At 42.9% G+C, this 15,000-nt stretch overlaps 1 protein-coding gene across 2 annotated transcripts in view; it reads left to right on the forward strand.

The window, feature by feature from the left end:
• zfpm2a (zinc finger protein, FOG family member 2a) overlaps positions 1-15,000 on the forward strand; it is a gene marked incomplete at its 3' end in the record, with an annotated part of 145,707 nt that overhangs the window by 63,571 nt on the left and 67,136 nt on the right. Inside the window, exon 4 of one of the 2 annotated variants that reach the window (XM_080427634.1) lies at positions 8,660-8,784. In XM_080427634.1, the coding sequence (XP_080283760.1) occupies positions 8,660-8,784 (125 nt within the window). The remainder of the gene's footprint in view (positions 1-8,659; positions 8,785-15,000) is intronic. The other variant, XM_080427635.1, reaches the window with a different exon arrangement.

The raw sequence follows: 15,000 nt of genomic DNA on the forward strand, positions 1-15,000 counted from the left end.
TATGGTAAAGCTTTATCGATCCCAGAGAGAAATTCAGGTATCATAGGTATCACAGCAACATCAGTGAAAATGGAACACAGGAGAGGTATTTAAGATTAAAGCCTGATGTATGCTTTGTCATATGATACGACGGGCCGTGAGCTTGTAGATCTGCTATTTCCAGCATGTGACACCTTTTTACAACAGTATAAATTAAAGTGGTTGTAAATCATACATATTTTTTGTTAAAATCTGTGTTAAATAGAACTATATTCTGATTATTGCTATAAAGAGAAAATCCATTTTCAGGTAGGGATACCAGTTTGATCCAATCAGGAGAGAGAACTCAATAGAGAATAAACAAATGAAATTGTAAGTGATGAACCCAAGAAATTAGCAAACGAACTGGAACATTACAAAATTGATGCTGATAAATTATGTTTATGGAGTTCTTTCTTGTTATTCTGACCTGAATGGGTTTTCTGTTTACTAAACAGCCGGAAAGACTATAAAAACGAATATAAAAACTCTATAGCAGTGATTATAAGCAGAACATATAGCTTTAACCTTTAAACAAAAAACGCTAAGCCATAGAGTCAATTAGTCCGTTTTTAATGCATATAAACAAAAACGCAGGAATCAAAATTACAAAAAATGTGGCCAGTCTATGACATATCTATGACTATGACTACAAATTTGTGCAAGGTTTCAGCCTGATATTCTGATATTTATTCAAATTATGTGAAAGAAATTAGTGGAGGTACTGTGGCCTACTGGCAGTGTGCACAAGGAATTCAGCACTGATCGCTCCAGCGGTTTGCGAGATTAGCTCCGGAGAGTCCGGACACACAGACACACAGACAGACACACAGACCAACTTCTAGAAGGCTGGAGTCGCGCAGTAAAAAATGACGTAACATTGCAGCCACGCATCAATTTAGGATTCATTGTCCGTATTCTTTCTGGACGAAAGCCAACTTCTACAAAAAGAAACGTTCACATGTTTTTAGCCAACTGTTTCAGGCACACGTAGCCTATACATTGCCAATGAATAAATCCCCAATTACTCATTTATTCTGACAGGCCCAGTTTGGAGTAATGTCTTTTTGATGGTTCTCAAATTTCAGGAAGCATTTAAAACAGATCAGATTCCTTGAATAATAGTGTGTCCTCTAGATGTTGTTTGTGATATGGCCATATCTTTGTGTGAGGACAATCATTCTTTAAGTTTTCCTGTCTTCCTTTTACATGCTATCAACAGACACCTCAGCACTTCTCTAAAGATGGATGCCTTGCAGATTGTTGTCAGCATCCTTACTGCTAACTTCTGCGGGCTTTTGATCAAACTGAGTCCTTGACAACTGTTCTATTTCAGTTGTTCAATGACAGCAACTAACAACAGCAACATCCATGTCCAAAGCATGCATCCAAGTCTTTAGTTATGGCTTTCTATTCACCTTTTAGTGGCATGATTGCAATGTGCATTTTGTGCACTCTTTATTCAGTTACTGCATGCATTGTTGAGGGCATCTAAAAAGAAGTATCTTTTAGCCAAGCAATCCCCGCCACACAGGAAATAGTGTTTAACTCAGAGAGAGTAAAAAATGAGGTAAAGTATACAATCTCAGAGAACCACTTAAGCCTCATTTTATACTTCACCATACGACAGTGTCACGGAAGAATAGCCGATCTACAAGCTCCAATGCACTGAGACACGTTTTGAGCTTGTAGGGGGTATTTTTGCTTTTTTATTAAATATCTGCCTAAAATAGGGACACCAGGTTGAATGTGGTAAAACCAGCACTGAGGATTTTTATTTTGCACCCGCCCACACCCCCACACTCCCAGCTGGCCCAACAGCCCCCCCCCCCACCCCGTGTGCTGAGTGTCAGAGCTAAAATACCCTAATCCCTTTAGCTTGTCTAACCCCCCCCATTCCACTGCCTGTCTGCCCCCCCCCCTCCCCTCAGTCAAGCTCACTGCGGTTGCCTGGAAACCAGTGGTGGAAAGTAACTACAAGTACAATTTGGAGGTACTTTTACTTTACTTGAGTATGTTAATCTTTCAATACTTTATACTTCTGAGAGCCAAATACTGTATTTTTTTTTACCCCACTACCATTATGTGAAAGGTTAAGTTACAAGTTACTTTGTAGATTTAGATTACCGGTATTATTACAAAAGAAACATGAACCAATTCAGCCATATTTTATGCTTCATCTATTTGAAAATAGCCCGTCTACAAGACTGAGGGCTTTCAGACCTCCTATTGAAAATAAAAAAAGTTTGACCAATTTTGAAACTTTTTAGTACTTTTACTTTGGTACTGTAAGTTCACTCAAGTGAAGTTTTGAATACAGGCCTTTTGCTTGTTACAAAGTATTTTTACAGGTTGGCCTGCAAAGCCAGCCTGTCTATGAACAGACCCGGCAACTAGTCGTCACTTTCTCATCACTTTTTCCTCATTAGCTGGCCTTGTTAAGAGGCCAGCCAGTGAGGGCTCGCCATCCTCTCAGACTATGGGATCTGAAAAGCTGCAGCGGACACGGACAGCAGAGCACAGCGGTGTCACATTCACTTATCAGGGATTGTATGAGTTCAAAAGTATGAATGCTTTATTTACTTAACGACAACCTGTAGTGACGATGTGCTCTCGATTAATCTTATAATTATTTCCTAGCCGTTTTGGGTGTGTTTGCTACTCCCCAAGTGGGTAAAATGCATGGAACCAAATGGATTGTATTTGTACAAATGGACCCGTAAGGGTCTTATTTATATTTTATCTGTTGTATGTGCGAGCAAAGAAAATAAGCCAACTGCGTGTATTTTGCGGATCGCGACGTCGCCGTGACATTGCAGTGGGGAGGTGCTGCTTTCACTGCTGTGCAATTGATTCTTACGATGGGAAATGACACAGAACGACACGCACGCACGCACGCACGCACACACAAATACAGACAGACACACAAATAGACACAGACGCACTCATTTTCTTTATATTGAGCCAACCTGTTAATGACATTTTCATGTCAGTCTTGTTTATATTGTAGTACTGATCTGAGTACTTCTTCCACCACTGCCAGAAAAGGGTCAGCTTTCTCCTGCTGTTCAAAGGAATGGCCAGAAAGAACCAAACGGAGGGCCTTCTTTTCTGGGAGGGGAGGGTGTGGGTGAGGGGTGGGGTGGAGGTCCTTCACTGTTTTAAAACAAGTGTCTCGCCCGGAGATAATAGTGTGGGCTCTGGGTTATAAATGATGCATTTTGTTCACCGGGACCTGATAATAGCGACTTGGTGGGGGGATGGAGGGGGGGGAGGAAAGTTCATCGCTCTCTTATCAATGCTCTGTGACATTTCTCCTTCAGCTGTAAAAATTTCATATCACATATCTGCTTTAAAGATGTAGCACCTTTTGTTGAACCGATACAGAGCATTCCATTTCACCCCATATGCTTCTCGTGGTATATTAATTTATAGTCCATTTGGCAGCTTTATAACGCAGGCCTATCAGTGGAGATGACTGGGATCCAGGAGGGCATCGCTGAATTGCCACGCACAGGTTATTGAACTTTGAACAGCAATCATTTATTTGCTTCTATTTGAAACCTTTTGTATAATATCAGTGGAGTTGAGTTGCTTTAAACATCTTCTGTCATTATTTCATACATTTACTATTTTCGTAGAATTTATTTTCTTCCTGTTATTATACTCAGTGTCATGAATTGGATAAGTAAATACTGACCACTTAAGACCTATTTTATACTTTGTAGTACTACGGTATCGCGTGGCGAAGCCGATCTACACAGCGCAGCGTGACGTGTTGTGAGCTTGTAGAGCTGCTATTTTCATTATGGTATAATGATAATGAAAGGGCCAAAATACAAATCGATATATTTGTAGAGCACTATGTAGAGGTTTTCTTTTTTTTCTTTTTTTGCAAGGGTGATCTTTGAGCTAACATTAGTTATTGAAGTGAAATTTGTGTTGGAGATAACTTATGCAAATCCTTTCCTTAAACTAATGTAAATCTGCAGTAAGGCAGAGTTGATGATGTCATTTGTCATGTCTGACCATTAACAGACTCCGTACTCTGGGACAGAAATTACATAGTGGGAAATTCACTTCCACACTACATGTGCATTAAGAGAAACGTTCCCAGTGAAATATGTATCTATCATTGACTTCCAGGAATCCACTGGAGCAGCACAGAGAGGCCATGTAAGAAAGCAATTTTTGAATCTCATTCTTAATTAGGGTCAAATCTGTTTGGTTTTTGTGATATTTGATAAGAGCGTAACCTTTTCGAACTTTCTCAGTTCTAAAATAAGTTCGGTTATATTCTGTAGACTTTTAAAATGAAAGGGAGGACCATTATATTTCCACATTTAAAATGTTAGGTCAGATGGCCTTCATTATATCTAATAATGATAATTAATTAGCTAGGGGAGCTTGATCAACCTATTGAGGCCATCTCGCTGCCACTGGCCTGCACACATTTGCTCTTCAAATCATAGAAGGATGGCACTCTGCCACCAAGGAGCTCGTTAGTATGCAGTCGCTTGCCAGCCAATAGAGAGATGAGATTCCTTATTCCTCCGCAGCATAACAAAAAAGAAAGACAGGGGGAAAAAAAACACAGATGCCAATGTGGAGCATCTTGGTTGCTATCTGAGGAGGATCTCTCCACACAAAGGGACATTCATTGGTCTGCCAAGTATTTGTGGAGCGCAGGAACAGACCCTAGAGTCTAGCGACAGATGATGATCTTATCAGAGGGAGGGGGGTTTTGGGGTGGTGGGTGGGTGGGTAGGTGGGGGGTTTGGGAGCAGGGACGAGGTTGGGGGAGGGGGCACAGCGCTTGAGCCACATCCTCAGCTTTCCTTTGCCAATTCTGTGTCATTTGAGCATTGGTTGATCGGGTACACTGAAGATGGAAAAAAAACAGGGGCATGGTTTGTCAAACCGTCCCAATGTGCGCTTTCCTTTTAGTCTTCATCTGTGACCGTGCTGTATCTGTGTTTGTTAGAAAATCTTTTTTTGAGGCTGGACCTGATAAGTAGACCACACAGTAGGGATTAGGGGGACTTGTAAGCAACTGAATTATAGCTATGTTATTGCTGGAACATTGCAATATAATGCAGCCTTGGTTGTTACCTGGGTGTGTTTGGATTGGATGGAGAAACTGTGAGTTCTTACAGTAGATAGAGTATGAAGGGAGCCTGTTATTCATCCACTGGTGATTTCGTAGAGGTCTTCCACTGGTATCTGCAACAGATGTGACAAGCCATCTGGGAGCCCAAGGTCCTCAGGCAACATTTGGTACAGGACGCAAACAACTGGCACCTAAAACACGGTGGACCACAAGCCCAGCAAATTGAATCACAATCCCCTTTCTCCCCTATCACACCTACATGTACTGACTGTACCAGTTCCCCCCCCCCCTTCTCCAGCCATGCTTTAAAAAAGAAAGTAAAGAAAACACGAGTCATTGGCTTGGGGATGACTGTAAGTCGTGTGTCAACTCAAGCAGGGCTAAACAGGAAGTTGCGTCCAAGCGGTGAAAGGCCGTCGGTCTTATCTGAGGACAAACAGAATGCATCAAGCGGTGGCTGTTGCTCTCACTGTGAGGCTGCCTCTGATGATGGCCAGCTGTGCTCCAATGTTTAATTATTTCTGTCTAATGAGCTTACCCACCTTCCACTGCGGCAGTAGGAGCACAGTGTGCTACAGCAGGAAGGATGAGGGGGAGAAAGCAAGAAAAAAGAGAGAGAGAGATAATGAATTTCAAAGTATCTTATTTGGATTTGCTTCCAAAACTGTGTGTGTCTTTGCCTTAATGTAACATGTTTACACCACTTCCTGTTCAGTGTTTTATGTTTTTTTCTTTTTTTTTACCAATTTCAACCTGGTGTCCCTGTTTTGGGCAGGACATTCAGTCAAAATGTTGAAAAAAAAATCAAACATTGCCGGACATGAAAATTGTGAAAATATTTGTGATCTTGTAGATCAGCTATTTTCAGTATTTTTTGTATGACAAAGTACATACAGGGCTTAAGTGGTATATTTTTTACTTTAATACTGGAACATTAGGAGTGAGGAGTGATTTAAAAAAGAATTGTATCATCAATGACCTTTCTGTGACCTTGAATGTTGGAACAGGTGTCCTCTGTAGCGTGTGGTTTTTGGCCAACGATCACGTTGACTGAAGTTGATGTTGATGTTTATGCATGAGAAGGTGCACATGGCCATGTACCTTTCCATACCAGCTCAACATGCTACACAATAGTGTGTGAAAGCGATACAAGTCTGATTTAAAGCTATTATAATGACTTTGTCCTTTGTGCTTGGGCCTGTTCAGAGTTGGTGTAAAGGCCCTGACATACCAAGCCGACATGGCCCAATCTGTGGCTGACAATCGTCTGTAGTTTTTGTGTGACTAAGCATGTTGACATCTAGGGCTGCAACTATCGATTCTTTTCTTAGCGTTCATTCCACGGATTTCCTTTTCGATTTATCGAATAATCGAGAAGTGTGTTATAATTGTATTTGTATTTTTTTTAAATATATTAACGAATCGATTCACCACTTAATCCCTATTTTATACTTATTAGTGAAAATAGCAGATATACAAGCTCGCAACGTGTCGCAATGCGTCACGTTGTGAGCATATAGATCTGCTATTTTCACTATCCTTGAAATGTTTTGGCATTTTTTGAAACTTTTCTCCTAGTACAATGACATAAAATAGAGATTGATTACAAATCAATTATTTAATAAAATTATCGATTATCGATTATTTCTTAAAATAATCGATTAAATTGATTTGTTTGATTCACTGTTGCACCACTAGTTGAACCGGCAGCGGAGGTGGTCGCTCTCTGTTTGGTTGTTCAGCCTGAGAAAATCAGAGCATGAGGAGAGAAACGGAAGTAACGAGAAGCAAGCCAATGACAGATTAAAAGTAGGGCACACAGACGGAATTATTGACGTCACAGATTTTTCTCCTCTGCCTCGTCATGAGAAAAAGGCCTAGAGCAGAGCAGAGCAGACACTGCCAGTGCCAGGTGCAAATTTACATAAGACATTCTCAATTCGGATTTCGAGCATAAAATAGGACCGTATAAACAGGATTCAGAGTGGCCTGAAAATGCTCTCAGTTGTCTTCCCATTATAGAAGTTTTCCTTTTGGATTCTGAATACAGCCTACTGCCATCTCCTGGTATGGAGAGTTATTTAATCTCACACATAGTGTAGAACATACACCTTACAGATGCTGTATTCTTTGTGGTATGTTCCGGCTAGGGTTGCAACTACTGATTATTTTATTAGTGATTATTCTATCGATTCATTCTTGATTAATTGAATAATTGAGAAGCACATTTTTTCCCCCTACATTTTAAATTACATTTAAAGGGATACTTCACTTTAGGGCCGGGGACACATTTAAAAAAAATATTAAAAATAAATGAAAAAAGTTATGGAAAATTCATGGCCCCCTCACGCATTAGAGTGTCCTACTAATGTGTGAGGGGGCCATGAATTTTCCATAACTTTTTTCATTTATTTTTAATATTTTTTTTAAATGTGTCCCCGGCCCGAAAGTGAAGTATCCCTTTAAGCGCTATTTTATGCTTATTCGCACAATGGTGTTGTGCAACAATAGTGAAAATTGCTGATCATATTTTGGCTACAAGGACATGCCCATGATAGGGATCGATTGTTAATAATTTATTATTTGTATCTATTATTTTTTATAACTGATTAAATTGATCAGTTCGATTAACTGTTTCACCTCTAGACATGAGGCAAGGCAAGGCGATCTGATGAGTCGCCATTAGTTCTTTCAAGTGGGCTTGGAGTGTCAGGGCCTTAATGAGTTGATATGCTAGATGCAGTATCACATGGAGGCAGCAGTCTGGACGTTTGAATGTTCCTTCACCAGGCCTCTCAGTGTTGTCAAAGTGACGAGGCGGAAGTGTGTTTTTGAGAGCTGCGTGCTGCATAACTTTGTCTTCACACACACACGCACGCACGCATGCACGCACACACACACACACACACACACACACACACACACACACACACACACACACACGCACACACACACAAACACACGAATGCAAACATACTCCGCGGCAAGCTATGTCATAGCCGGCCAAGGGGTTTATCATAACTATTTGATTAATCACTGTCCCAAAAAAGTACACTGAATCTAAGAGATAAGATAGCTCGGGGGTGTCAGGGAGGTGAGCGCTGGTAGTGCTAACAGTGCTATCCGCTTTCACTGCTAATTAACTGCAGCTCTGCACACAGCACTAACAAGGGCCCAGCCGTTCCTGCAACAACAGAAATAGGCCTGCCACTATACTGCCACTGCCTGCCAGTGAGCCTGCAGTGTCTCACAGAGATTATCTCGACACAAGACACCTTTCAAGTAAGGTTAGCGGGCTGTGTTTCTGAGGAACACCATCGGATGGATGTTCACTCGATTTGCTTATCCGTTTTGAAACTGGTCTCTAAATAGTGTGGGGCCTTTAGGCAATTATGTGATAACACATTTGGGTTTCAGGGCAAATGGCAACGAATGTGCATCACTGTGATTGTTTTTTTATAGAGCTTGTATGCTTGTATAGAACATTGCGGATGACTATTTCGGTCAATATTGTATTTTCTTTTTTTTTAGGAGAGCTGGACGCATTCCTCAAAGATGGCGAACGACGGATCCACTGTCGGCTGCAGCTCCCTGTGGGCACAACATGGGGTCCCTTCGAGGGGAAAATTGAGATGAATCCTGACAGCAGTGGCATGGTATGTCTGTGTTTTCATCTTCCTTTCCTGTTCTGCCTTTATTTTCACTCCACACAATGGTTTCAAACACCTGTCTTATGTTTTTGTCGTTTTCCAAAAGATTGTCCTCAAATTGCTGCTGGTGGAGTGGACTTGCTATTAAGTCCTGCGCAGTAGTTTGCCTTAGTGGCTTTGGACACACGATTACTAGAAAGTTCTTGGTCTAAAGCCTATTTTAATGGAAAGAGGAAGCAAATTCCCATGGCATTCCAACCCATTGAGTTGACTCCTCTGGGATCTAACTGCCCCCCCCCAACAAAAGCCTTTGAAGTGCATCCATTTTAACCATTTAATCTGCATATTTTATGACAAAACGCTTTAATTGGTGGATTTCGAGTTCAATCCAGCCTTCAATTGAATGAAGTTACGATCCATTATTTTTTATGTTCCTCTCAACCCAGCAGCTTCATATCAGTGCACTGGCCTCTCTGGTTTAAAAGATCCAGTCTGGCTCCCTTCAGCTGCAGAGGCGTGTGTTGACCTAGTGCTCTGGTGGAACAACGAGTCCTCTATGGGTTTGATATTTCATTTTGCATTTGGATTAATTAAGAAATTCTTATTAAAAATTGTAACCAATCTCACATTTATCCTGTTAAGTAACATAAGGCGAAGTCCACAAGGATTTTGGACTCAAAGGCCCCCCCCCGTTCTCCCAGACTTCTTCAATGCATAACTTTATTAAATCATTCTCAGAACAGTTTTCGACTGTTTTCTAAGCTTCTGCCGTGGTTTTGAAGTCATCAGCAGCTTTAAATAACTCAGGCCGTATTATGGCCATGAAATATGGCATCTCTCGGGGTAAAGCCAGTTATCCTTGGGGGAAGAGTGATTTGACGGAGCAACACCTCAAGTCGCTTTTACCAAAGTGACAAAGTCATATATTTTTCCTCCAAACTCGCCATGAATTTCCCTGAAAGGCATCCAGGCGTGCCTCCGCTCTCCCTCAGATGACCCTCAATGGCATGAGAAGCACATTTTATTCTATTTTATTGGTTATTCTTGTTTTTCACACCATCAACACTCATTACACGAGACATTCATTACACAAATGTTCCAAAACTGGCTGTAGTTTGAGAACATTGCTCCTGGCGGGAGTGTTAAGGCCTTAACTAAGTGCCCTCTGTGGAATCCGATCCTGCGTTCCAGATCCAGTTATCTATTATTTTTTTAGTGAGCCAGGTGGTGGTCTTCACCTGTAATAGGCTGTGGAGGGGTTAGAGAACATGCCAACTCTCTCTTGCAATTAAAGGCGGAGGAAGGAGCTCTGGCATATTGCCTTTAAGGATCTCATGTGTGCCTATTCTCCTGGGGGGCCCTTTCAATGCTTCACTGGTTGCCCTCCTCCGCTCTTAAGTCTCGTCTCTCAAACGGGGTACTGGCTGTTAGCCGCTTCTCACAATCGCTCATTAAAGAACGGGTCAACCCCAACTGGGTAGGTTTTGTTTTAGCGAGCTGCCTTTTTTGAGGCTTTAATGCTCCGCTTTTACTTTGTCTCGTCAGGCATTTGAATAAACTGAAGTAGCCATCAATCAATTCCCCGCATTTCTCCCCGCCACTAGGGAATCATCTCATCGCAATCGTTGCTTTTTTTATCCAACCTTTAGCCACTGAGTTGTTGCCTTGTTAAACACTGGGCCGCTGGCAACGTCCTTGATGTGGTACGGCATTTATCTCAGTTATTTCAGTGGGAGTGAAGGGAGTGGCGCAAGTATTCAAAGACTAGACACTTTGAGACATGAACAAGCCCCTAATGCCTCACCTGTAGATGGAGAAAAGTTAAACAAGGGGTGTGAAGAATGACCTGCGTTGGAGGAAAGAGTGAGGGAGGGAAAAAAAGCTGGCCAGTTTTGATGCATGTCAGGCCGGCAAAGTGCTCCAACACAGGGTCAGGAGGCGATATAAAGCATTTGAGGGTAGAAATAAAGGCTTATTGCTTCATGGGTCCTTACCTCACCCAGGAGGCACTCTCAGTCATTCTTATGAAGTATGACCTCCGCAGACTATTACATCTCCTTTTATTCTGTTAGATTTCTGAAACCCACAGAGGTGAATGTATTACCCCATGGCAGTCGGCTATATGGCAAAAGTGACACCTCTCTCGCGCTGGAAACACGTGACCTAGCTCGTATGCCTATTGATATGCCCTCTCTGAAATCAAAAGGACTTTTTTTATTCCTTCATCTCAGACGTGTAATTTGAAAGGCTTCAACTTGCTGGATATCAAGGTGTTCTTGGGCACATGTCGTTGGGCTCGACTCGTGGCACACGTCTACTTTTCACCTCTTGTCCCACCCAGAGATAGACCACTGTATTACAGTGGTTCTGAAACTTTTTTTGTTTCAAGGACCCCCAATTTGATATGCATTAGGCCACCAAAGACCCCCGTCTCACATCTAAAAATTCCTAACTCAGAGAGTCTACAAATGGAACCAAATGGACCCGTAACTCGTCAAGGACCACTGGGGGTCCCCAGACCCCACTTTGAGAACCACTGCTGTATTGTATTATACATGCTGCTTTAAAGGTGCAATAAGTGATATTTATTTTGATACAATAAGTGTTAAATAGCTCTACTGTATATTCCAGTGGTAATCATTGCTATAGAGGGTCTCCACTCTCTCCAGCTCTTTAGTAAACTGAAAATACATGTTCAGGTCAGGATACCAATTTCGTCCAATCAGGAGAGAGAATGTATACAGGATACAGGATACATAAGTGAAATTGGAAGTGATTAAACAAAAATAATGAGCAGACAAAATTGGAACTGGAAGCCAAGCTGATAAATGATCTCGCCGAGAAATTGCAGATCTGCAAGCTCACAACGTTTCTCAAAGCGACACTGTATATTTTTGACAAATGTTTGCCCCAGAATAGGGATACTATAGGGCATTGGTTCTCAAAGTGGGGTTCGGGGACCCCCAGGGGTCCTTCGGGGGGTACCAGGGGGTCCCCAGCAAAAGTAGTTAATATAGCGTCACAATCATTTTAACCACTTTAACTATTATTTATACTTTAGCTATTAAAAAATTGCTAAATATAGCTCACAGCTCACAGCGGGGCACTGAGTGCCACGCTATGAGCTTGTAAATCTGCTATTTTTGAAAAATCTTGAAAATGTGTGCAAATCTTTGAATATAGCCAATATTTCTTTTTTTTTTGCGAACATTTTAAACTCAAATCTTTGCTTCTTGGGGTCCCTAGAGCAATATTTTTTAGATGGGGGTCCGCGGCCAAATACATATCATTTTGGGGGTCCTTTGACATGAAAAAAGTTTGAGAACCACTGATATAGGGTCATTGTGGTAAACATTTCAGTACAGCCGTGAGTGCGTCAGGTGTGGGTAGTTCAGGTGGTGTGTGGAGGAGTGTGAGCAAAGGGCTTCTTGGTGCCAGGGGACCAGCAGTCCTGTACAGTCTGGTGGGGCGCTGGTCCCCTGAGCCACGAGAAGCAAATGGGAGCTGAGGCTGGAGTTGGCCTGACTACGTCTTGCTGTGTGTGGGGGGGGGGGGGGGGGGGAGGCTGCCGGTGGTGGACTCAGGGTCTCGGTGGCTGACCAGAGTGATGGATGATGCTGAGAAGAGAACGCCGAGTGGAGCGTTGCATGCAGTTGTCTAGGCAGGCCTCGAAAGAAAGGGGCAGAGAGAAAAGGAAAGGGAAGAACAGAGAGAGAGAGAGAAGGGGGGAAATGTTGGGGGGGGGGGGGGGAGCATGACAGGAAATCTGGGCATCTGCAGGACAGAGATAGGGTCACATCTCGACCGTTTATCAAAGAGGAAAGCAGATTTCACAGCTGATGGTTTGGCCGTGGCAGGTCTGAACACCCCAGGGGCTCTGTTCTGTTCGCTGTGCGACTGCTGGATGCTGGAGTTATAGTTATTGCTGTAGGAGAAACTGTTAAAATGTGCACACTGCTCACTATTGCATTGGTTCCGGGGGTCCTTGGGGGGGGGGGTGTACCAGGGGGTCCCCAGAAAAACGATTTAATATGGCGTCACAATCATTTTAACCACTTTAACCATATTTTATACTTTTTGTACAATTTTTGCAAAATCCTGGCAGAATTTTCTTTTTTGAGACGGGATCCGCAGCCAAAAAAAAACATAATTTTGGGGGTCCACTCGCATGCCTGGAGTCCTGGACCTACTCTGGAGACGGGTTCTCCGCATGGCGCATGTAATCACTCTGAGACGGTCTGCATACCAATTGCCCCGTTAATTTGCCCACAAAACTATTTTGAACAAAATTTCATTCCAAAAAAATGCATATTTTTTGTGTTGAAAATGTAGCATTCATGTTGTAGCACACACACACACCCAGTCATGCGAGGCCCAAAACAATGAAATCATAGAAAAGTAAGGTTCTCTCTACCAGGTGTTTTACCCCCTGAAGGACCCAGACAAGAGTCTGAACTGAAATAAAGGTAATTGGCCTGGGTCAAAGCACTTTGGAGCCTGTGCCTGCGTGTGTACGTGTGTTGTTTCTATACTATTTCTATAGTGAGTGTCAAATGTCCCCACAGGTCTAGTAGAATTTGAGAATTAGACGTCGTGAGGACCATTTTCCTGTTCATCACGAGATAAATTGTTGTTTTATGGTCAGGCTTACAATTACGAAAAGATTCAGGTAAGGGTTTAGAGGTATGTTTGGTTGTGTGGCGGTGTCGCGCACCAGAACATAGCCTGTCTATAAGTTTTTAAAATGGCATTAATAAAATCGCTTTCCACCCTCACAAGTATAGCTATACAAATGTGTGTGTGTGTGTGTGTGTGTGTGTGTGTGTGTGTGTGTGTGTGTGTGTGTGTGTGTGTGTGTGTGTGTGTGTGTGTGTGTGTGTGTGTGTGTGTGTGTGTGTGTGTGTGTGTGTGTGTGTGTGTGTGTGTGTGTGTGTGTGTGTGTGTGTGTGTGTGTGTGCGTGCGTGCGTGCGTGCGTGCGTGCGTGCGTGCGTGCGTGCGTGCGTGCGTGCGTGCGTGCGTGCGTGCGTGCGTGCGTGCGTGCGTGCGTGCGTGCGTGCGTGCGTGCGTGCGTGCGTGCGTGCGTGCGTGCGTGCGTGCGTGCGTGCGTGCGTGCGGGAACAAGGACTGAGAGTTAGAAAGAAATTCCAGAAAGACAACTGAGACTGTGTGCTGCTGTCGTCAGACACCCCCCCCCCCACACACACACACACACACACTCTTCCTCTTCTTCTTCCTCTGAGTTTCTCTCTGTCTGACTGATGGAGCTGCCACCGCCCCATCTCATCCCTCACTACACTCACTGATCAATCAGACCATTAGACTCCAATTACAGCCCCGGCTCCAGCGCAGGTGAGCGACGAGCACATTCAGCCTTACGCCCGGGTTCTCACACTCCCCAAATTAACACAAATTAATAGTGACACTCTCAGACATAAATGTCTGCAATCGGGGGGATAAATTAACAGCCCGGGTCGAAGCCATTGAGTAGCAGGTGTCTTTAAATGTTGTAATTACCTATGCTGGACAGAACCGGGGAGAAAGAGGTGGCCCTCGGCGTGCCCGGAGTTACGGGCCTGGCCCCGGTGAGCCTGGCGTCCGGCAAAGGTGTTAATAATTGATTGGGAGGCGAGCTATTAATGAGTACCAGATTTAGGGCTCCATTGTAAACGTGTGTTGATGAGGGTGTTTCTGCCTCTTGTTCAGTGCCTTACTGATGCTAATTACCAGGGCTTAGTCAAGGTGCACTGTAATGAGCCTGGATGGATTCAATAGAATTCTGTCTTAAGTGTCAAGGCCCTTTAAGTGCGAATTAGATGTTAATTAAAATTTGTAAGGCTTGGGTATCCGCTAATAAATTCTTTGAGGAGATCTACAGGATAATGATGCAATCGGTTTGCTCTTACTTATATTTGCTGCAAGCAAAGGTTGATTAATGAAATTAGAGAGCAGTTGTTTTTATGCAAAGGCCCCAATACAGAGGCAGCACTGGAAATACAATCAATTTAAGAACAGGCAATGAGGGCAAAAATAAATGAAGCTATGAACTGTGGGGAAATATTGCAGAAAATTACTGTTCGTCTTAATTGGCACAAAATCTTCATGATCTTAGAAGGTTGCCCTTGTAATGTTAAGAAACGTGCACTGTTAATGACACTAGCGCTATTATGTTAAGATTTGACATCTATATTTAATGCTAGATGGAATAATCGGCACACTATGGT

This window comes from Gymnoscopelus braueri (assembly GCF_963280865.1).
Source record: "Gymnoscopelus braueri genome assembly, chromosome: 4".
In the NCBI taxonomy this organism is placed as follows: Eukaryota; Metazoa; Chordata; class Actinopteri; order Myctophiformes; family Myctophidae; genus Gymnoscopelus; species Gymnoscopelus braueri.